Source organism: Antedon mediterranea, chromosome 9 (assembly GCF_964355755.1).
Source record: "Antedon mediterranea chromosome 9, ecAntMedi1.1, whole genome shotgun sequence".
Lineage (NCBI taxonomy): Eukaryota > Metazoa > Echinodermata > Crinoidea > Comatulida > Antedonidae > Antedon > Antedon mediterranea.
Window position 1 is genome coordinate 3,083,332 of NC_092678.1, and position 24,119 is coordinate 3,107,450.

General features: G+C 34.3%; 3 protein-coding genes across 4 annotated transcripts; 1 reads left to right on the top strand and 2 right to left on the bottom strand.

Moving 5' to 3' along the window:
* Positions 1-1,356: 1,356 nt before the first annotated feature.
* On the bottom strand, positions 1,357-5,938 carry LOC140058731 (protein lin-37 homolog). The gene is made up of 7 exons (XM_072104454.1): positions 5,909-5,938; positions 4,469-4,596; positions 4,244-4,294; positions 3,978-4,108; positions 3,626-3,792; positions 3,248-3,450; positions 1,357-2,996 (listed from the first exon to the last, which is right to left on the bottom strand). The coding sequence occupies exons 2-7, from the start codon at positions 4,573-4,575 to the stop codon at positions 2,897-2,899; spliced, it is 759 nt and encodes a 252-aa protein (XP_071960555.1). The 5' UTR covers positions 4,576-4,596; positions 5,909-5,938; the 3' UTR covers positions 1,357-2,896.
* Positions 5,939-6,368: 430 nt separating this feature from the next.
* On the top strand, positions 6,369-10,590 carry LOC140058497 (U3 small nucleolar RNA-interacting protein 2-like). 2 transcript variants are annotated; one of them, XM_072104126.1, is made up of 13 exons: positions 6,369-6,519; positions 6,895-6,977; positions 7,086-7,201; positions 7,389-7,456; positions 7,634-7,802; positions 7,970-8,094; positions 8,241-8,333; positions 8,526-8,626; positions 8,957-9,091; positions 9,295-9,357; positions 9,642-9,799; positions 9,998-10,077; positions 10,214-10,590. In XM_072104126.1, exons 1-13 carry the CDS (start codon positions 6,469-6,471, stop codon positions 10,364-10,366), a joined length of 1,395 nt encoding a protein of 464 aa, XP_071960227.1. In that variant the 5' UTR covers positions 6,369-6,468; the 3' UTR covers positions 10,367-10,590. The 2 variants fall into 2 exon arrangements, with proteins under 2 accessions (XP_071960227.1, XP_071960228.1); XM_072104127.1 differs by having other exon boundaries at positions 9,642-9,793; positions 10,214-10,589.
* Positions 10,591-11,108: 518 nt separating this feature from the next.
* Positions 11,109-16,043, bottom strand: LOC140058496 (mannan-binding lectin serine protease 1-like). The gene is made up of 9 exons (XM_072104125.1): positions 15,768-16,043; positions 14,862-15,039; positions 14,403-14,659; positions 14,025-14,225; positions 13,738-13,872; positions 13,403-13,588; positions 13,048-13,185; positions 12,624-12,950; positions 11,109-12,320 (listed from the first exon to the last, which is right to left on the bottom strand). Exons 1-9 carry the CDS (start codon positions 15,865-15,867, stop codon positions 11,506-11,508), a joined length of 2,337 nt encoding a protein of 778 aa, XP_071960226.1. The 5' UTR covers positions 15,868-16,043; the 3' UTR covers positions 11,109-11,505.
* Between the last annotated feature and the right edge of the window lie 8,076 nt (positions 16,044-24,119).

Here is a 24,119-nt window from a genome sequence, read left to right on the forward strand (position 1 = left end):
GAGAACAAGTGAAGTGGTCAAAAACTCAATCAATCAACAATACTCAACCGGTCTGTGTTAAACCTGAAATCGACCAAGCTCCATCAGTATCAATGGCTGTGAGTTGTGAGGAACATGCGTTCTAAACAGAAAATTGAGCTTGTGTTCACTGAAGGACCGCTTACACCCTAATAAATGGAGGAGTCAGAAAGGTTTTAGATTCGAAAATCGCAGCATTCGCTACAGTCGTGTACAGAAAGAAGGGAGAATTCAAAATGTTAAGCTCCTTTGAAGAATTTACGTTGGGGGTAGAGCTGGTGGTGCAGAAAATAAAATTGCCTACGATAGTAAACGCCCAGTTCTTCTGCTGAAAGAACATTGTCTATCATATCTTATAACTTGTCCAATGCATGAACAAGGACATAATGAAGTTGCAGTTACAGCTGGCAAAGTGAGAGCAAGATATTGGATTATAGAAGTTCCTAAATTAGCGAAAACTGTTATATTTAGATGGTGAAATGCAGGAAAATGAATCACAAGATGGAAGATCAATTTATGGCTGATCTACCTACCGAGCTTGGACTTTATGATAATCTCGTTTTTCTAATAAGGCACTTGAGTGATCATTGGTCAGCAAGAACATTGTAGTGATGGTCATTCAACAGGACATATATCCATTACACCTCGCAAAAGGCAAGAAGTGTTTTATATAACATTCATTGACAATAGTGACCCTGTTATATTTAACCTTTTCAGAATAGAATATCCTGAAAACAGAAGCAATTATCGAGAAAAGCTACAACTATATATTAAATAAAGGTAAATATAAAAGCATTTTACAAAATTATAAATTATACCTTCTTTGATTTTACGATAGATATTTAAAGATCTCTTTGGTGGAACCTGGAGTCAAAGTTGCTGTGCATGTATTATTATTACAGAGGAAAATAGAGACAGTTTTCACGTTGATACTATCCAGAGTGTTCTGGATGATTGTTAAATTTCGGTGGATAAAGGTGTTTTTAGGTTAACAAAATGGATTAGCAACGATACCACTGTGATTTACTCCATACCAGATGATGAATGTGCTAAGGAAGTCAAAGGTTTAGATTTGAATAATAAAACCTTGCTGACAGAGAGGTGTACTGTACAATGGGATATGAAATTACAGATAAAGAAACCGCTTAAATGAGATGATGATTGCTTAGTCTTGTTAGTTTAATCTATGATCCACATGGATACGTTTGCCCGTTCACTTGAAGGCAAAAGTTATAGTACAAGAGCTTAAACAGAAACTTAGTTGGGATGAATCACTACCTGTAGATCTTCTTGAGAGTTGGCAAAAATGTTAGATGATAAAAAAAAGATTACACAGAATTGTTGTAAAGAAATCTTGTTAGCAAGTTATTAACCTGTTAGTGACATAAGTTCACAACTATATATGGTTCAAAACTACAATGGGTGGAAATGCTTCGTTGAGGAAGGCTTGTATAGGTTATACAGAGACACTCAGAAGAAAAAGAAATCAAAATGCATTGACCTGATAACCAACTCAACTATATTTTGTACGTATAAGCAGAATGTCATGAATATCATGGAACATTGGGTGGAAAGGAGGCAGAAGTAGCTATAGACAAGTACAAATAGAGAAAACAAATCTATTTGATTGTCTTGTATAAGAATGGAAGGATGCGGTAAAGTTACGACCAACAACAAGAAAGTTGAGAGCTGACAGCGATGTATTTTCTATCAGTAGTAGAGCCTTGAAAGCTTCAAGTACAGCTTCCGTGAAACCACCAAAATGTACTACTACTACTCTACGGTGAAAATCAAATTGGCAAAGGTGAAGAAAGTTTCCTATTAAAATAATGGAGGAAGGAATTGATAGGAATATCGACTGTGTGCCTGATCATGTTATTTACAAATGTTTGAAAATGGACACCATACTCAGAGACATGTTGATGATAATCAGCTAGTCTCACGGAAAATAATTTGAAAATAAGATAGCACGCATGTTAACTGATGATTGTATCAGACTTTATTTTTAAAATCTGACAGAGGTCATCGGAGAAGCAGCAAAATTAGCAAAAAACATGTTTGGTAACCATACATGGCTGCAGTCACGTGCTCAAGTTAGTGTTTATCGACCGACCGACCAAGCGACATATTGAGCCTTAACAAGCCCTTTCTGGACTTACTAAAAACGTAAGTCCAGGAAGGGCTTCATAAGTGTCACAAATAAGCAACATCCTTAACTACTGTATTAGTATAATTCTATACTTGTAATGGCCTACGCAAACTAATGTCCAGAAAATGATATTGTGATGGGTATATTATGAAATATTTAAATTTTACACCACCTCAGATGGGGACCCAACTTGTCAGACACAAAACTTGTAATTTCAGATAGGGCCCCGATTCTGATGTTCAGCTGAAAAATGTATCTTTTCACAGATTGGGTAAAGTTTCGAAATATGTCTTAAATACTAAATTTGTTTGCGTTGATTCCCCTTATAATACCACATTTCTATAGTGCCCTTTTCATGAGTAATCATGCTCAAAGGCGCTTTACATATCATTATTACCCCGGTTTATTTATTGGATCAAACACGTATGGAAACATACTCCCATAATGCAGCTTGAAATCAGCGCATAGTTGTGTCTTGATCTAACCGGGTACCCATTTTATACACCTGGGTGGAGAGAGGCAAATGTAAGTAAAGTGTCTTGCCTAAGGATACAAGCAATGCGGCAAAAAATGGATCCAGGATCTCACGATCAGTAATCCAGCGTCCAACACACTGCACCACACGCCCTCACAAAAATAATCCCCTTGCCTTAAGGCCCTATCAGAGGGCTTCAAGTGTCATGTTAGGATACCAAAATTTTAAACATTTTCTATTATTACATTACATTTTCAAGACCTGGCCACATCATTACCCAATTCGTACATTGTTCTTAACATAGTATAACTCTCTGAATAACGAGAGTAGTTTGCTTGGGTAGTCTCTTTCCACCTAGAAAAAAATGCAAAAACAAATACAAAAATAAATACAGATAGTTTTTGCGGTAGTCACATCAATTTGTGACACTCAATAAGTTTATTTATCCCTTAATCTAAAGCGCGGTCTAATTTATGTTTTTTTTCCGATTATTTAACAACACAACGCGGTCTTCCGTTCGTGATTTTGCTCAACTGCGCTTAGAATTTCATTACGGTAAACTCCTTTGATAAACAGAAATGGAATTGAATATTTCAACCACTTACTTTTGTCTGATTTGCCTCCACCTTTGCAGATGGTTTTGAAGCAGGATTTCTCCGGCAGGTGCGGTGTCAGGGTCCATATTGATATCAAGTGCCTCATCTGGTTGGTGAACTGGTGAAGGTATCCTGAGATCTCTGTCATCTGGGCCTTGGATTGGTGCAGCCAGAGGTGGCGGCATCTTGTATATATCTTTTGTGGACGATTCCTTTAGAAAAATGTGTAGTATCATTATTATTATTATCGACACTAATATTTAGATAATATAAAAAAAAAACCATATTAATCAGTTCGAATGCAGTTAATCACAAACTCTGAAGTTTATGGAATACGGAAGGCATGAAATAAACATGATCTATTAAAGAATGTAAAATGACATTTACTTGATCAGAATCTGGTAGAGGTTCAGGAGATGGGGTGCGAGTTCTGGTTGGATGTTTCGCTTGTGGTTGGTTATTCATCCAATCACGGCAGACAGGGTATAGTGGAGTACTGCTTTCAAACTGTGCCAGATCTAAGCTTCTATCAAACAACTTCATAATGTATGTATCTACAGAGAAAACAAAATAAACATGAATCCTGAATAAACAGTGTGAAGTATCATTAAATCATATCAGGGAAGATGCTGGATGTTCTGGTCGGGGAGGGGAATTGAGGGGTGGGGAATTGGAATTTTTTTATATAATGTATACTGGATTGAATGGGGTGCTTATAAGAAATCTAAATTTATCTTACGTTTCAAATGAATACTTTCAACTAAAGCAGTGTCAAAGTCGGTATTTGATGAAATTTCTCTTTTCTTGCGTTTTCTCGATCGATTTGATATTTTCTTAGATGGAGATGATGTTGACACAGATGACCCTTCACTTTAAAAAAAATTACCAAATAAGGTATTAGAAACAAACATACAGGTTCTGTATTATGGTATTACTATTGGAATTGCCATATTAGGTATCTAAACGACAAAATTAGGTTCTTTCCAAATTTGATAAATTGTTTACCTTTTGATGTCTTGTGGGCTTTTTGTTGACAATTCATCTTCTGAGGGGTCACTATCAAGAAAGAAATGATGCAAACAATTAATACTAATAGCAATAATTCTAGTGGTTTAAATTAACTGCATAATAAGTCTGGAGGAAGACAAAATTATGATGAAAAATTCTAGTGGTTTAAATTAACTGCATAATAAGTCTGGAGGAAGACAAAATTATGATGAAAAGTTTTACCCTTCGTCAGCTTGGTCCACCAGATGCTGCAGAACACCATCTAGACGACTTCTTGCTACTGTAACATCTGGACTATTCAACATTTCTTGCTTAATCTCAAGTGCCATTGTACTTAAAGGTAAATATTCCTGTCAATATAAATAAATTTAATCATTTAAATGTTCAATTCTCTACAGTACAGTTAATCAATAATTAAAATGTGAAACAAAAAAACAGTGGCCCAATTACTAGCCTAAATTTACTACTACTGTACTCAGTGAGTATGAACTAAAAAAAATATTACTTAATATTAAAATAATATCAATCAGTTTATTATTATAAATTAATAATAATTAATAGCCATAATAATATAAACAAATAATCTACCTACCATCTATATACAGTAGAGCCTCTGTTTTACGTAACCCTGATTTTACCTTCCCTGGATTTTACGTACGCATAAAATGACCGATGACGTCTTAATTTTTACTAATTGATTACATAAATATTATTTTCTTACATTGAGGGCGCAATTTAATTTAAAAAATCACAAAGCCAACGCTGTGAGACAAGCCACACACGTGCATTTCCCCTACAGCAGCGACTGTTTTTTCTTTATAGAAAATACAAGAACATTTATTTTTTATTTATAACACTTTATTTAATCATAACGCAGAGCCTGCTAGGCCTGCGCGAGTAAAGGAGGTAAACACAAAAGCCTTTTTAGCCACGAGCTACGTATTTGAGGTCAATTTAAGGTCAACCTGGACTTTACGAATCCTATTGGTCGCGTACCGTATAATATAGAATAACAAATACATAAAACTTTCCGTGTACTATACATAATTTAAATATAGGCCTAGCTGAGTAGCCGCCTTAGACTATTAGTTAGGCTTTTTATAGATAAGATAGGCCTAGCTATAGGAGACCAACTCACTCAATCAATACTAATTAGAGTTCAGGCCCATCCTACCCTCTAATTAGTCTCTATCTCTAGCCTACCTAGTAGGCCTCTAGTACTACTAGCCTAGCTAGGGCCAGCCTACACTACAGTAGTCCTGCCTTACAATACTAGCTAGCCTAGCTAGCTAGGCCTAGTAGGCTAGCTAGAGAGAGCCGAGGCTAGCTAGCCTAGGCCTAGCCCGCGCCTGTAGTAGAGCTTCTAGGCCCTCTAGCTACTAGGCCTCCTACTAGAGTAAAATAGGCCTGTCCAGATAGTAGGCTAGGCCTACTAGTAGTAGGCTAGGCCTAGGCTAGGGCCTAGCTATAGGCCCAACAAGAAGGCCTAACTTTTTAGGCCTAGCCTATATATACTACATAGATAGGCCTAGCCTAGGCCTAGACAGACCTATTTTTTATAGATAACAGTCAAATATGAACCTAGATAAAGTTAATTAATGTTAAATACTGCATATATAAATAAATAATTGTTAATTATTGCATTTTGTTGAAAAACCTTACCTGAAAATTCGAAACCGACGCTATTTTAGTTTTGTATAAACTATGGGACGTCTTTAGTGCCTTTTTGATTGCACGCCGTTTCTTGTTTGCTTTTTTTTCTGTTCACACTTTTATACATACATACTTTTTTTGTAATTAAGTATTTAAAATTAAAGTTTAATGAAATGCAGATTGCAACTAATTTTCTAAAATATCAGCCAATACAATTTAAGTAAATATTCTTTGGTACAATTTTACTTACCACACGCGCCATAGCTGCCTTACAGCTCAATTGCACTTTGACCGAATTCATTTTTATAAAATATGTTAAATAAACCCTATTATTTTGTATTTTTCTTTATTTTTATTTATTTAAACTACTTTTGATATTTATTTTAATATATTTTTATATTTTAAAATGGGTTTAACTTATATTTTAAAATAATATTGGTAATGAATTTGTGATGAAAAGAACTAATATTTACAAATATAAAGAAAAGCAGTAGCAGACGACGACGGCGGCATGGTAATTTCACATCCACGTTAAAAAAACGAAGTTTGTTGGGGGTTTTTGATTAAAAATGTCTTTTTTCATTAAGGAATCGGGTAAATCAAAGACTAAGAACCGTAAAGTATGTTTTTATTTATACAAATATGCAATATCTAACATATATACAGCTTTTATGTAAGAATAAATAGCTTTTAATAATGATAGCTATCTATTAAAGACCTGACCGGCCTACGTTTGGAGAATAAAGGCTTGTGCAAGCAGTGGTCGTCGAGGGTAACTTTATAAAGAGTCAGTTCGTCCCAATCCTTCGTATTACTTGCTTGATGATTGTTTCGTTCTTTCTAATCAATTCATTCAATCCGTTATTTTCATATTATATATATCCAATTTACAATGTTATATTCATTATTTAATATAAAATTAAAAAACAACAATTTACTAGCCTACATTTATTAATACATTTTTTAAATTTAAAGGATTTTTGTAATCTTTACAGAGAACAGTTGCTGAAAAATCACAGGTGAAGAAAAAAATAAAAAGACAAAGAAATGAAGAAATAGAAAGTGATTCAGATGAAAGGTGCAGTACTGCAGTGTGAAGTGTTGAATTAGTAACTTTTAGAAATTAATAACAAATATTACAATCAAACCATGATAAAAATAAACAATTGAAAACATTTTTTTACAGTGAAAATGAAAGAAAGGTAGATGATCATATTGAAGCATCAGAATCTGAAGAAGAAACTGTACAAGAAAAACGTCTTCGTCTAACAAAACTTTATTTATCACAATTGGAGGAAGAAGGTATTATATGAATTGTTTTTTGGTCAAAGATTCTCATACGAATGCATGGATGACAAACTCCAATATACTCCCTGAAAGCTTCAAATAGGATATGCGCTATATTCTTTACTGTGTTAATCAACGCTTTTATTTTTTAAATTGCATTAATTATTAATATACAGCTACAATATTATTGCTTTGTTTTTAGAAAGAGAAAAAAATGAACTAAAGGAAATTGATGAAGATGCCGTAGCGCACAGATTGAAAGATGAAATTGTGAGTTGTTGGTTTGTTTTGTAACTGAATGTTTCATTTGATTGGTGCCCTTTCCTGCAATAAGAACAAAGTGTAATGTTGTTATCTCACACCATTATACAATTTTAATTGATATATTTTCATAACTTTTTAAAGAATATGGTTCATAATATACCATTTTTTCACACTATATTTAAGCTTGAACAAAGAGGAAAACTTCAACGTAAGGTAGCAGAGACTCTTGTTGCTCCTTCAAGTGATGACATCAGAATTTTAAGAGGTCACAAGTTACCTTTGACCTGTCTTGTAGTCTCATCCGACAGCCAGTTCATCTACAGTGCTTCTAAGGATGGAGCCATTATTAAATGTAAATTTCTTCTCAATTGCTTTTTCTAATACTTTTAAGTACTACTTCAAAGTTAAACCTGATTCTCTTAACATTTTTCAATTTTATTTTTGTGTGGCACTGTAAATGGTCAGGTTTGTATCCATTAAAAATATATGTACCTTTAAAATAATTTTTTCTTTTCTTAGGGAATTTTGAAACTGGCAAAAAAATAAAAGTTATTGCAGGTGGAAGAAAGGGAACAGAAGAAACCCACATTGGACATACAACACATGTTTTAGCATTAGCTATATCTACAGACAATAAGTTTCTGGTAAAGTATTTGTATTTCAAAATATAAAAAATTATTGCATGGTAGTTGAATAGGAGGAGTTGAATAATGCGATTTCTATTTATAAAGTTTTAATGATATTTAAAAGTCTGCTAAATTAAATGTTCACATTTTGTTTTAATTGACAGGCATCTGGATGTAAAAATAAAGTGATTCATATATGGAACCCTCAGACTATGGATCGAATCCACACATTTACAGGTCATAGAGATTCAATATCGGTAAGTTGCAGTATGTCTGTTAGTCCAAGTAAGATTTCTTAGGCATAACAAAATATTTGTTGAAAAAAAAAAATTGTGATGCTCAATTCTGTAAATCTTGTACTATTTCTTATCCGTATTCATTTTTTGTATATGTTTGTCAACTATCTGTTCTTAACAATATGCTGTGATTTGTTGTTTTTTTTTCTTCAGGGTTTAGCCTTTAGAAAAGGGACACATCAGTTATTTAGTGCATCACATGATAGATCAGTAAAAGTGTGGAATCTAGATGAGATGGCTTACGTAGAAACACTGTAAGAAGATCAATTTTAAAAACTGATTACTTTCACAATTTTTATAACTTTAAACTTGTGTATATTAACATGGTTAATAAAAGCAAGTTTATCTGTTTTTGTATAGCTCCGAGCAAATATAATTTCTATGTATATTTTATATGCAAATGACAATAAATAGAAGTAATTTTCCACTGATGAATGAATGAATGAATTTTCACTAGCTCCTTGGCTTAAATATCACTTGTGTGTATGTGCATATCTACATGCTTATAAGATCTTGAGTAGATGCAATAATTATATCCAGCGTTCATAATATTTAATTACTTTTCTACTTATTTAAATTTCTAGCTTCGGTCATCAAGATTCAATAACGGCCATTGACAGTTTGACGCGGGATAGAGCCATTACAGCCGGAAGTCGCGATAATACCATTAGGATCTGGAAAATCCCGGAAGAATCACAACTAGTTTTTAAAAACCAAAGGTACGTAGGATTGGTCATTTTGATTTTTTAGTCAATCAATCATTGTAGACTATTATTTTGATGTCTTCAGTGTCCCCAAAACGCCATTATTGCAAGTAGTATATTATATAGGTTGGACATACACTTCTATAATTAAACATGGAAACTGCATCAAGAAGAAAAAAAGATTATCAAAAAAGCTAAAATCTATTTGTTTTTTGAAGCGGGTCAATCGACTGTGTTAGACTGATAAATGAAGAACACATGATATCTGGTGGGGAGGATGGGTAAGTTATTTTTTTATAAAGGTAAATAAGGTAGATGAGTTTATGTATTGTATATTTTTTTTTAGCAATAATAATAGGCTGTTAGGGTAGTACCATTATTAGGGTAGTACCATATAAGTGTATAGAAAATATGGTAGGTATTATTTTTAATAGCTTATGCAAAATAGTTGGCTTTAGCATATTTTATTTGGCTTAGACAAGCTAGAAATACAGGAACTGATTTTGGTATCATTATGTATTGTACAGAATTAAAATATTATCACTATTATATAATGCTTTTACAGAAGTGTAGCTATATGGAGTATTATGAAAAAGAAACCTATTGTGGTAGTACCGAAGGCCCACGATAATGCGACCAGCAGTGAGGGCGGTCTCCCACAAGAGAACTGGATTAGCTCAGTGGCAGCTTTACACAATTCTGATCTTGTCGCTACAGGTACATGTAGGTAGAAGTTGTATTTCCAACATAGCTTAATAGAAAGTATCTGGTAGATATAATCGGCATACCCACATTTAACCTTCTGAGGCCCATATGGAAAATATTTAGACAGTTACAGTAGGCCTCTTTAAAACTAACTATTTTATTCTTGTCTTCAATGTGTATGTATATTGCATCCATTTGTTTGTTTTTTTCGTCTAGGCTCAAGAGATTCATTTGTAAGACTGTGGCTGTGTGGTGCTGGATACAGATCCCTCACCCCTCTGTTCAACATACCTGTGGTAAGTACATTTCCATAAAGGATTAATATATAAGCATTATATAATATCATACTAAAACATACATGCCAATTTCTTGTGTAATATTATTATTTATTATATTTTCAAAACATAACTGCAACTTACTATATTTCCATAGATGGGTACAGTCAACGACTTGCAGTTTACAAGTGATGGACGCCACCTAGTGGCAGCGGTCGGTCAGGAACACAAATGGGGAAGGTGGTGGCGTTTAAAGAACGCAAAGAACTCTATCGTTATAGTTAAGTTAAACAGAAAAGGAGAGATGTGAGTGTAGGCTAAGAAACCTAAATGTGTTCTGTGTATTTTATTAACCATTTACATATAAAATATTTTCAACTTTATAAACTAAATTGAAATATGTTGTATTATGTTTGCAATGCTTAGTATGTATGATTGAACTGAACCAAAATAAAGTATTTAGAAAAATTTAAAAAATGTTGTTACTTATGTATTCTGTTAATGTTGACACAATGAGCATCGGTGTTTAGTTTTGTTCGCTGGAACCTGAGCTGAGGATAATTTATCTTAAGTATTTCCAGTCAGGAAAGGGATTGTACATCAAGGGAAGTAATTCGTTTTTGATAAGTGGTTGGGGATCATTTATTACCCGGATGTTGTTAACTAGTTTCATAAAACTCAAGGAAGTAACTCTGCTCTACATTATTCATTATATATTTTTTATTTCAATGCTCATTATACTAATCATTTATCAACTTTGTTTTCATGAATTTGCAAATCGTTCTTCAACCACGCTCTCGCATACCGCCTCGTAGACCACATATTTCACGTAATTTCGAACAATTTACTACCGTCCAAAGATCCCCTCCAATGCAAAATTCTTGCTAAAACTTACTAATTTTCATTGTAGTACTTCTATCTGTTCCCTATATCTTCAAGAAAACTGGATACGCCGATAAAAATATTTGACAATATTTGTCCATAGATCCGCTCGCGGCACTCACTTGCACTTTTCAATATAGATATATCAACAAAAATGTGATGAAACTCTGTAAATTTTCCAAGAACCATTCTTTATTTTACTGAAAATAATGCATAACACAGCATTTTGAAAAACAAACATATCAAACTTTTATGCAGGTTGTGCTAAGTGAAAAAAAAAAAAAGAAAAAGAGTACTTGGTGCTTTGATTAATTCTGAAGTAACCAGTTATGTATTTTTGCTTTAAAGTCCAAAACAGGAACTACCAACATACATTTATTTTGAACGAGAAACCCAGTTGGTGTTTTGCCAAAATCTCGTATTATACAGTACTTGAAAAGAGCGAATAAGGCGGTCAGAATATTTTAGGGGAATTTTCGTCAATTGATGTTGCTCAATTGAAGTATATTTATTTATTTATTTTTTTTTTATATTTATTTCTGTTTGGCATTGTGCCTTTTATGCATGCTAGTCATAAACTCCAGGCACGTAATTGCTGATCCAATCCCGGTAGCGAATTACCTTTGCATAGTAGCCATATGTACCGGCTGCTCCACATCCTTCACCCCAACTTACAATACCTAGGAGCTGCCAACGCCCATCTTCTGTCACTCGGACAAGTGGACCACCACTGTCCCCCTGGCAAGCGTCCTGTTGCCCTGTGGCATGCCCAGCGCAAATCATGTTGACCGTTACTTCATGACTCGTAGCATCTATACACGTCTTCTTCCCTACAAGAGGTATTGTTACTTCTTGTATATATCTAGGATATGTGGTTGGGGCTCCTTCTTCAAGCCTTCCCCAGCCCATAACACGAACCAACTTCCCCGGCCCTGAAATCTCCTTAACCACTGATTTACTTGGCAAACAAACAGGCTTAACATATTCCGTAAATGTTTTAATTTTTCTTGATAATTTAATCAGCGCAATATCGTTGTCAAAAGTTTTTTGATCAAAGTTTTCATGACTGATGATCTCTTCGACTTGAAACTTCTCTTCATCTCTACCCATCGTCAACTCGTCGTGATCACCAACCCATATCACAAGGTCTTCGTTCCTGGTAATTTTAAAGTCTCCCTTATCCGCCAGGCAATGCGCTGCCGTGATGATCCATTCGTAGTTAAGGATACTTGCCCCGCAGAAAAACCTCTTTACTCTCGTGTGATAAAGACGTGCCATCCAGGGTGTGGATCCAACAATGGATGTGTCGCCGTTCACAATGTACCCCCTATCGTCTTCTTCAATGCTTTCTAAATATTCTTTTGAATTCAGAATTCCACACACTGAAAAGAATTAAGTAACTGTTTAAATACCGTCCTCTTTATCAGATAAGGAACAGTTTGGTAGTTTCTGTTCGTTTGTGAGTGGACGTCGTATTAGGCGCAATGCAAGTGAGCGACAGCTCATACCAGTTGGGATTACCGTCATTGGTCAATATTAGGGAGTTTTCGCACAAGCACGTAAACGTAACTTCAACGCTATTTCCCAACATGCAACGCGCAAGCCCCGCCCACTTTGTAAACAAATCGATCTGCGCGTGCGCAAGCATTACGAAAAAGTGGGAATCAAGCATAATAAGATCTTACCGTCTGATATCTTTTCCTCTGGTTTGATAGCCAGCCAGGCGTCTGATTCGCCAACTCTTTCACCATCCGAGTCCAGTATATAGCAGGTATACTTTCCTTCTTCATTTTCCGTAACATCAATGACCAACAGATCCGAAAATATTAGAACAAAGTGACTCCCAACTTCAATTGGTACACCGTCTTTTTCCCATCCAATTGTGGTAGCGTCTGCGGAACGACACACGAACGTATGATCCTCGTCGGCAAATATTGTTCCGTTCTCTGGTTTGTTGTCAAAATCTATTATCTCTGGAGCCTTTGGCGTAGGCAAACTTTCTCCTTCAAAATCTGTTGAATAATATATAATTTAAATAATCATTTGAATTTGTAATAATCAATATGGGCTTTGGTTGTTCCGTGGAGTTGTGAGTGGAAGTCTACTTACTGAAGTATACCTGTTTCTCTGCGCTAAGGCCGTCTGGTGTTTCAATGCGGCACGTGTAAATACCTCGATGTTTCCTCTCCACACTCGGTATGATTATACGACCACTGTCAAAAGCAAATATACCTTCAACTTCTTCACCTAAGATGACATAAAAAAACATTTAGATATTGGATTTGGATTGTATTTCCTTATTCGCATTGTAGCCACGATAACATGACACAGGACACCAGTAATTGAAAATGTTTAAATGTCTTTGGTATATTTCTTTGATGCACCTTGGATAGGCCTAATAGAAGTAGAGATACTACGCAGATAGTAGGCCTAAGGTATAATTTAGATAGGTGGTACACAATACCTGCAGGAAGCTCGTTTCCGTCTTTCAACCATGTAATTGTAGCACCGTCTAACATAGCTTCACAACTCTGTCTGACCTCCTCTCCAATCACCAGTGTTACGTCATGTGGTTCTTGCTTGAAATATAGATCAGGATCTACCTCCTCTTCCTCACCATCACCTTCTCCAGTGATTCTTGAACGTTTTTCTGAAAAAGAGAAATGTTTACGTTTGCAAATAAGTTTAACATTAACTTGTTGAGTTTGGTTGGTATCATCTATAGTTCGTAGTAAACTGTTTCTTCTTCTTTATACTACAGTATAGGCCTACCATTAACTTATGGCGTTAAAGACTTACTTGAAGTAAAAGTAGCTTCAAACCCAAGTTTGTGAGTCGACACATCGGATACGAAGTCGATACGAATTGCTTCACCAGAGCTCGTAAAGGTCTCGGGTAATCGGTTACCACAGAAAACGCCATGAAGTTCTGAATCTGAAATTAAAAAGAGGATATGATAATTACGATTTATATATCTATATCTTATGGAACAAACAGGTTGGATATTACGTTTAGGCCTAACTGCTTCATGGCAGTTTGTAACCTACAGATAGTTAATTTAGCCTTTTGACATTAGATAGACTTGCCTTCAAATTCACCATCTCTGATTTCAATATAGTCAAAAGAACAGTCGAAATCTTCCATATCCATTGATTTAAACTGAAGAGTGATGTGATAATTAGGAGGCGCTTGAACAACAAGTGCGCACGTGACGTCATTAGGATAATGATGAGGAAAGTCTGGAGAAGTTACTGTGCCATTGATGGCACGAATTATTTTGCTGCAACCTGAGAAAGAATATTGGATCAAATTAGTTTATTTCAGGAAAAATAAAAAATACTAGGCCTAACTGAAAATTATGTTCCGTTAAGATTGAAGAGCTACATTGGACGTAATAAAATGCTAAAAATGTGTAGAAGAAAAGGCCTAGACCTAGTAAGAATGTTTTTCTCTACAATATTTACCATCCGTATCGACTCCAGGAGTCCATCCTTCAATAGGTTCGTCAATAGAACTATTTTCGTCTGTGTTTATAGCAGCTTGTTTGGCTGTGTAGCGGGCTCGAAATCCTCTTCCACTGTCCGATCCATCTGACTCGAACTCCACCAGAAGATGTTGGGCAGAAGAAGTGAAGTCAGGTGGGGCATTGTTGGTACCACAGTGGTTCACTATTCGAGGGAATTTTTTCGTTGGGCCATCATAGATACGAACTGCATCGTAACTAGAGAAAAGTACCGTATTATAAACATGAATATACTCTATTTATATGTACTTGCAAGGGCAAGGAATACCAATTGCGACTAACTGCACTTCCCAAAAACTTCAATAGCTACAGATTAAATTCTACTGCAAGAAAGGAATGACCTTCATGCAACTCCACTCCTGCTCTGACTGTTGTCAGTAATCAAGCAATGCATACTTACGGGCAGTCTTCAGACTTTTCAATATCAATATCAACAAATTGAAATAATATCACTTGATCTGGGTCTGCTCGGATTAACCACGCACAATCGGAATACCTCGGATACTTTTCGGGATATCTCGGAGAATGGATATCTGATGGCTTGGATTCGGCTGGGCCAATTACACCACAATCCACCTCTACAAATGCATTGATAAGTTAGTGAGAAAGAAGTAGGCCTACATTGATAGTGTATTTTTCACAATCCCGATTTAATCAGAAATAATATTAGATTATTAACATGTTTTATTATTCTACTCTGTTACGGTTCTTGCCTTTCTTTATTTCAATCATTTTAGAAAGGTTTGGAAAAAAAAGTATCATCAGTTTTGTCAAGCAAAATCATTTCTTTGCATTGAAAAGCATGGAAATAGACAGACCAATAATTAAATGACCTTAGGGATTAAGTGTACGTTAAATCCTTAACACACCTTTTTTCAAACCTAGATCCCGTAATAACAAGTTACCGTAATATATGTTCATGGTCATGTATTAGTTAGTGAAATGTAGAAAAAGAGAGTGAAAATGTATGTTATTAATGTATATTATAACTTATAACTACTATTAAACTATCTTGTAAGCGTTTGAATATACTTCGGTGACATTTCAATACAAATAATAGTATTTTTGATTTATTTTTGGTTAAGAAGAAAAGATATAAAAAAATAAATAGGGTTAAACATAATTTTTTAACATAATGTATAATTGTCATATAGGCCACATTTATTAGGCCTACGATTACCAAAACGACTGATGGATCAAGCTAAAAGTGACCGACAACACAACTTGAAAAAGCCTATCTGAATTAAACTGTCCCTTTAATTAAGTATTTTAACTATAAGACATACAAATAACTTGTGTGTATTACCTGATTCTACGCTAGATCCAACAATACTGCTACTACTACTCCAGGCCTGGACTTGCTCTATTAAAAGTATTACAAAACAGTACAATTTTATATTCAACATTGTCGGTGGTGTTAAACAGTACTTAGTTTGAAAGTGTTGTCGTCGGAAATACTTTATACCAGGATACTAATCATTGGAATCGACCATTAATAGTATAATAATCCGTACGCATATCATAGAAGGTTTTATATGGCGTTTTGAGTTGTGAACTTAGGAGCGTTTGATTTGCGAAGACCAAGAACCTAGAATTAAGCTCTGTCTACACTCTATCAAACTAATGATGATGCCATATCACTACTATATTTGGGAATTTCACTGCCATGTTTGGGCGCGCACATCACACTTTTTTGTCAAACTACTTTGATAGTGTAGGCAGAGCTTTATGTCGTTGTTCTTCGCCTGGATAAAGGAATTCGACAAAAACTGTGTGTCGATGAATCGAGTGTGGAAGCACGTCACAATCGTAACTATAGTTTAGTTAGAAAGTCAAGTTTTCATTTATCAAAAGAAAGAAAGAAAAGAAAGATACATAAAATTATTTCAAGAAGACGTAATATTTTTATAATGTCAATAATGATAATCGTTGTTTTGATGATTGACGTTTCACGTCCTTAAGAACTAGATTTTTGATCGATATTTTACAAGTTAGTGATAACACAAAATAGCGTAGCTAACCAGTTTATTTGTTTGGATTCATTACAAGCAATCGTGTTTGAAAGTCGCATGTTAGATCATGTTGTGTATGTAATAAGGGAAGCTAAAATCGAATGAAATATTATAGGTTATTCATAAGTAAAATTTGCGTATGCGTACTAACCATGATCTTATAAAGATACGACGGCCAACCAGCACCATAGCAAAAACAGTAATGGGTATGTGTGACTTTTAAACACAATTCCAAATACCTTTGTTTATTAGGATTTCATAGGTCATCATATGTGCGGGAATAATTCAAATATAAGTGTCGAATTCGAAAAAAAAAATATGTTCAACAAAACATGTACCGGTATGACTACTGAGTGTGACTTTGCGATCGGATTTTTTGTTATTTCTTGTTTAATCACAATATTAATTCTAATTGGAAACATTTTTGTTATGTATGCCGTGTGTACCACACGAGCGCTGCAGAAGCCCTGCTACGTGGTTCTTGCAAGTATGTCTTTGGCGGACATTCTGACAGGTCTGGTAGGAATCGCAATTGACATTGAATGGGCATTAACAGGTCAGTTTTATAATCTACAATCAGAGCCCGGCTGGTGGTTTTACATGTTAATGTCTAGTTTATTTTCATTTACTCTAAGTCATCATCTTATATTGGCTGGTGAACGATACTTTGCTATTTTCTATCCATTCTTGTATACAAACAAAATCGACAATAAAACAACTGTTGTTTTCTTATTGATAAATTGGATTACTTTCCTATGTCTTTCTCCTATTTTGTTCGCTACTGTTTTTACACCAAAAAACATAGTTATGTCAATTATAATTACAATGACATCATTTTATGTAATCGTAATATTCTGTCATTTGCGAATTCTTATAGAAGCTCAAAAAGTATCGCGACGAATTGCATCAGTAGGCCTACAAACTCGAGAAGTAAAAAATGAATTTAAAGCGGCAAGAATAACGTGTATTATACTTAGTGTGTTTAGTATCTGTGTTGTGCCATTATCCTGTTTTCTTGCTATCAACTTGTCGACACCTTTTGAAGACTTTCATTGCCAGACAATGTATTACATCACTGTGCTGTTATCTTTCATGAACAGTGTTACCAATCCAATTATCTATGGAATAGCTCATTCACAATTTTGTTCTGCTTTTAAAGCAATTTTTAAAATGTTGTAAAAAACGGAAAGACTGTATATTAATAACATAGTATTTTTCAAATGTATAATTTAACACATTTTTTCTTTATAATTGCGAATGGTATGTAATTGCGGGTGGTGTGTACAGTTTACAGTAAAGAAAGAATTAAGAAGTAGTTTTATTTACCTCATATGATGGTTTACTTACACTTCTGTTTATTTACGAACATTCCTCGTATTCGTATTAATGATCAGAATGCATTATCCTCGGTGAACGTGGAGCACGGGTAATTTCGAGCGATACGCGAGGACCAGCTAGTTTCCTTTCCATTCGATGCAATAACTTCACCTGTGCCACGTTTTATTACTCATTCGGCAGTGCAACATTTTAGATTAGCCGATTGAGGATAGCAATTAAGAAGACAATCGAAAATGATTCACCTTGTCAATATTTATTATCTGTTGTTTTGATTGGCGTGTGAAATGTCCAAATAACTAGTAACTAGTGATACAACTAATTAATCAAAACGAAATTTACACCGTGTTTGAATTATCACAACGAGTCGTCGGTTGTAGCAGAAACTCGACTCGCACATGTGCATTTATCAGTTGTAGACATAAGAATAATTTCAACCAGCTCCATCGACAACTATCCTATTAAACACTGATGCTGTGATTGATAAAACTGCTGATAATTTTCATCAAGATAATTTTTCATTGCGTGTTGTTAATGTAACATTGGAAACATACTCAATGTCCAACACAACTACTACCGAGTGTGACTTTGCGATCGGATTTTGTATTCTTTTTTGTTTAATGACAATAGTAATTTTAATTGGAAACATGTTGGTTGTTTACGCCGTGTGTACCACACGAGCTCTTCAAAAACCCTGCTACGTGATTCTTGCAAGTATGTCTTTGGCGGATATTCTGACAGGTCTGGTAGGAATCGCAATTGGAATTGAATGGCTACTAACAGGTCAGTTATATGACCTGGAATCAAAATCTGGCTGGTGGTTATATACGTTAGAATCTATAGCGATTATATTGACGCTAAGTCATCATATTATATTGGCAAGTGAACGATATTTTGCTATTTTCTATCCGTTTCTTTATACAAACAAAATCGACAATAAAACAACTGTTGTCATCTTATTCGTCGTATGGATAAGTTACTTGACAACTTGTCCTATTATGTATGCTACATTTTTAACACATAAATACATACTTTTATTAGGTTTAATTACCCTCACATCATTTTATGTAATCGTAATATTCTGTCATTTGCGAATTTTTATAGAAGCTCAAAAAGTATCGCGACGAATTGCATCATTAGGCCTACAAACTCGAGAGGTAAAAAATGAATTTAAAGCGGCAAGAATAACGTGTATTATACTCGGTGTGTTTAGTATCTGTGTTGTACCACTATCTTGTTTTCTTGCTGTAAATCTGTCTACACCTTTTGAAGACTTTCATTGTCAGATAATGTTTTACCTTACTATGTTGTTTACTTACATGAACAGTGTTACCAATCCAATTATCTATGGAATAGCTCATTCACAATTTCGTTCTGCTTTTAAAGCTATTATTTTAAAGTTGTAGAAAGGAAACAGATTCCGGTACTAACCTATACATTTTACTGAGTTATAGGACTTAATACTTCGTTGATGATCGTAATATACGACATTTGTAATAAGTGAAATAAGTGAAAACATTGTATGAAACGTGGGTAAGAATTGTGCAATACACAATGACCAACTTTTATCTGAAAATGTCATTTAAATCAAGCACCTTATGCGTGCCACATCTTTGTTAGTGTATCGGTAGCGCAGCAGTTTTTGATAAGCATAAAGAAGAAGTCGATCGAAGAAGAAAGAATTATTTATTATGATGTCAAAATTATTATCTGTTTTGATTGACGTGTGATGTCCAAAGAACTAGATAGTGAGTGATACAACTAATAACTTAAGCAAAACGAAATTTAAACCGTGTTTGAGCGAATTTAATCACAACGCGACATAGGCCATGGTTTTATAGGAAAAAGTCGCGCATGTGCACTGGAGATTTGTAAAGGTAAGAATAAGTTCTTTCAGCTTTATCGACCGATAACCTATTCAGTAATTATGTGATTTATAAAACTGTTGATCGTTTCCATCAAGATGATTTTTCATTTCGTGTTGTTAATAAAACTCATTACAAACTTTTAAACAGATGTCCAACACAACTACTACCGAGTGTGACTTTGCGATTGGATTTTTTGTTATTTATTCTTTAACTACAATAGTAATTCTGATTGGAAACATGTTGGTTGTTTACGCCGTTTGTACCACACGATCGCTGCAGAAACCCTGCTACGTGGTTCTTGCAAGTATGTCTTTAGCGGATATTCTGACAGGTCTGGTAGGAATCGCAATTGGAATTGAATGGCTACTAACAGGTCAGTTATATAACCTGGAGTCAAAAGTTGGCTGGTGGTTATATATGATAGGATGTATATCAATTACATTGACTTTAAGTCATCATCTTATATTGGCAAGTGAACGATACTTTGCTATTTTTTATCCGTTTCTTTATACAAGCAAAATCGACAATAAAACAACTGTTGTCATCCTATTCGTCATATGGATAAGTTACTTGACAACTTGTCCTATTATGTTTGCTACATTTTTAACACATAAAAACATATTTTTATTAGGTTTAATTACAATGACATCATTTTATGTAATTGTAATATTCTGTCATTTTCGAATTTTTATAGAAGCTCAAAAAGCATCGCGACGAATTGCATCATTAGGCCTACAAACTCGAGAGGTAAAAAATGAATTTAAAGCGGCAAGAATAACGTGTATTATACTCGGTGTGTTTAGTATCTGTGTTGTACCACTATCTTGTTTTTTCGCTGTAAATCTGTCTACACCTTTTGAAGACTTTCGTTGTCAGATAATGTTTTACCTTACTATGTTGTTTACTTACATGAACAGTGTTACCAATCCAATTATATATGGAATAGCTCATTCACAATTTCGTTCTGCTTTTAAAGCAATTATTTTAAAGTTGTAGAAAGGAAACAGATTCCGGTACCAAGCTGTACATTTTACTGAGTTATAGGACTTAATACTTCGTTGATGATCGTAATATACGACATTTGTAATAAGTGAAATAAGTGAAAAACATTGTATGAAACGTGGGTAAGAATTGTGCAATACACAAGGACCAGCTAGTTCATTCGAAATTTAATTTAAATCAAGCAGCTTGTGTGTGCCAGCAACCTATAGAAGACGACTATCGAAGAAAGAATGATTTATTTTTATGTCAAAATAATTAACGGTTTTGATTGACGTGTGATGACAAAGAACTAGATAGTGAGTGATACAATTATAATTAAGCAAAACGAAATTTAAACCGTGTTTGATCGCTTCATCAGTTGTTTTAAGTGGTAGCAAAAACTCGCGCATGTGCACTGGAGATTTGTAACATAATGCTAAGTTCAACCAGCTTTATCGACCAATAGTCTAAACAGTAATAACGTGATTTATAAAACCGTTGCTCGTTTCCATCAAGATTTTTTATCTTATTTGTGATGTTTCGATACTCGATGTTGTTAAGATAGACTAACAGGCATTGCTCAATGTCTAACACAACCTATAGAGAGTGCGACTTTTCAGTTGAATTTTTTGCTCTTGCTTGTTTAATCACATTAGTAATTCTAATTGGAAACATTTTGGTCGTTTATGCCGTGTATTCTACGCATACTCTTCAACAACCATGTTACATGGTTCTTACAAGTATTTCTTTAGCGGATATTTTAATGGGCTTTTTTGGAATCGCAGTTTTAATTGAATGGGTATTAACAGGACAGTTATATGATTTGAAATCTAAAAATGGCTGGTGGTTATATATGTTAGGGTCTTCTGCGATCACATTGACTGTACTTCATCATCTAATATTGGCAGGTGAACGGTACTTTGCCATTTTCTATCCATTCCTGTATACAAACAAAATCGACAATAAAACAATTGTTGTCGTCTTATTCGTCATATGGATAAGTTACTTGTGCATTGCTTCTATTATTCTCACTACTGTCTTATCATCTAAGAATACACTAATGTTAAATTGCATTACCTTCGTAGTATTTTATGTAATCGTAATATTCTGTCATTTGCGAATTTTTATAGAAGCTCAAAAAGCATCGCGACGAATTGCATCAGTAGGCCTACAAACTCGGGGAGTTAAAAATGAATTGAAAGCAGCAAGAATAACGTGTATTATACTCGGTATATTTAGTATCTGTGTTGTACCATTATCATGTTTTTTTGCTGTTAATATATCTACACCTTTTGAAGAGTTTCGTTGTCGTACAACGTTTTACGTTACGATGATGTTACTGTACGCTAACAGTGCTACAAACCCAGTTGTCTATGGAATATCACATTCACAATTTCGTTTTGCATTTAAAGCAATCTTTCATAGACTTTTAAAAAAACAAACTAATGTGCATTGAGGCAAACACTTCTAGAATAAATGTGATCGAAATTTATATTTTCAAGTGACAGCATCAATCAATAATATTGATGAATATGATGAAAGAAATATAATGAAGAACTTAAAAAAACATACACTTATTAACAATTTATATGAAGATGACAGTTATGCCTACGGTATCCATTGATTATATGCCTTTACTGTTGTTTTGTTTGACATCTCAGACACCATACAAGTTGACGATAAATATTACCGAAGTGGGTAATACGATATTTGTAATGTTTTGACTGAAGATATTTTACTTTTAATTTACTGATAGTGACAGGTAATATCCGTTTTAATTTAAAAAATGATAGTATGTTGGATTCGACACTGAAGTATCTTTTGTCAGTCTGTCCAAATACTAAAAATTAACTCAATCACGTCGTGACGTCTAATTTGAGTGTATATTATTATTATTGGTACAATAACTTTTATTACGCCATAGTTGCACAAGAGGTTGATGCGTACGGTGTGTTGGTTTGTGGAAAAAGAGCCGTCACGTTTCCACAGAAAAACTAACATTCACTAATCCGCGAATGATTGTGAGTTACCGGTATATCATGATGCGACTGTGTTACGGAAGATACCAGAGTAAAAGTATGCAGGCACAAGTAGTTTTGATCATACTATTATAAACAATGTTAAGGAGCATCAGTTTGGACTTGGCATCAATACGGTACTTTTCAGCATTCTGATAAACTTCAGGATTTTCCATTGCTTTGTAGCTATATTACTGATTTTCTTCAAAGAGAAACCACCTTTGCGAACGTCCAGCAGTGGCATTGTCTTTGCCAATGTTCAGTACCACATGAGTGGTTACTTGTTGATATCTTCAGTAAATGCCGTCTGGTAGCTTGAAGCAGGAGTATTCAGATAAAACAAAAAAGGGTAGCCTACATTTTAATTTTTACTTAAAGCAAGAGTATTCAGCCCCAACTTGAAGATCAAGGAACTAATACTACCTCAAAATGTTAAACACTACAACATATGAGTGTGAATTTACTTTACATTTCTACTTGTTCTATATCATCATAACATGTTTAATTTTAATCGGAAACATGTTTGTGATTTACACTGTTAAGACTACACTAGTTCTTCAAACACCTTGTAACATGATTCTTGTCAGTATGTCAGTGGTGGACATTTTGACTGGTTTTTGGGGTGTGTGGGTACTCATTGAATGGGGCAGAACAGGGCAATTATTCGATGTTGTAACTTTTACTGGTTGGTTGACTTACATATTAGGGTTCACCTTTATATCCTTTTCACTGCTCCATCATCTAATCATGGTGGCTGAAAGATATATGGCAATCTTATACCCATTTGTATACACAAGTAAAGTTTATAATAGATCTATGTGTATATTTTTAATATTCTTTTGGATTATCTACCTTTCTATCGTTATGTTAGTTTCCATTTTTAATATTTTCACTGTAGATGATCATTTTTTATTTGTTGTTCTCTCAACAGTTTCCATTTATTTAGCTGTTATATATTGTCACTTACGAATATATAAAGAAGCGTGGATAATATCACGTAGAATTACATCAGGTCAAAGTTCAAATGTTAAAAACGACTTAAAAGCGACACGCATAACCGTAATTATGCTTATAGTATTTAGCATTTCTATGCTACCGTATACATGTTTTTGTATTGCAAATTTCAATGTTCCATTTGAGCATTTACGGTGCACTATTTTGTTCTATATTAGCCTTTCATCCGGGTATATGAGTTCCAGTTTAAATCCTTTTGTATATGGAATATCGCACACAGGATTCCGCAAGGCTTTTAAACAAAATTTGTATAAACTAATTGGAAAATAAGATCTTTCTTGGTGAATTTATTTCGCAGTAGGCCTATTTTATTCTGCCACATGTGTTAATAATATGAATATATAGTAGGGTCCCGTGTTGAATTGTTCAATACCAATTCTTTTAATTTAACTTTAAGGAATGTATTTTAATGTATTTTATTATTATAATA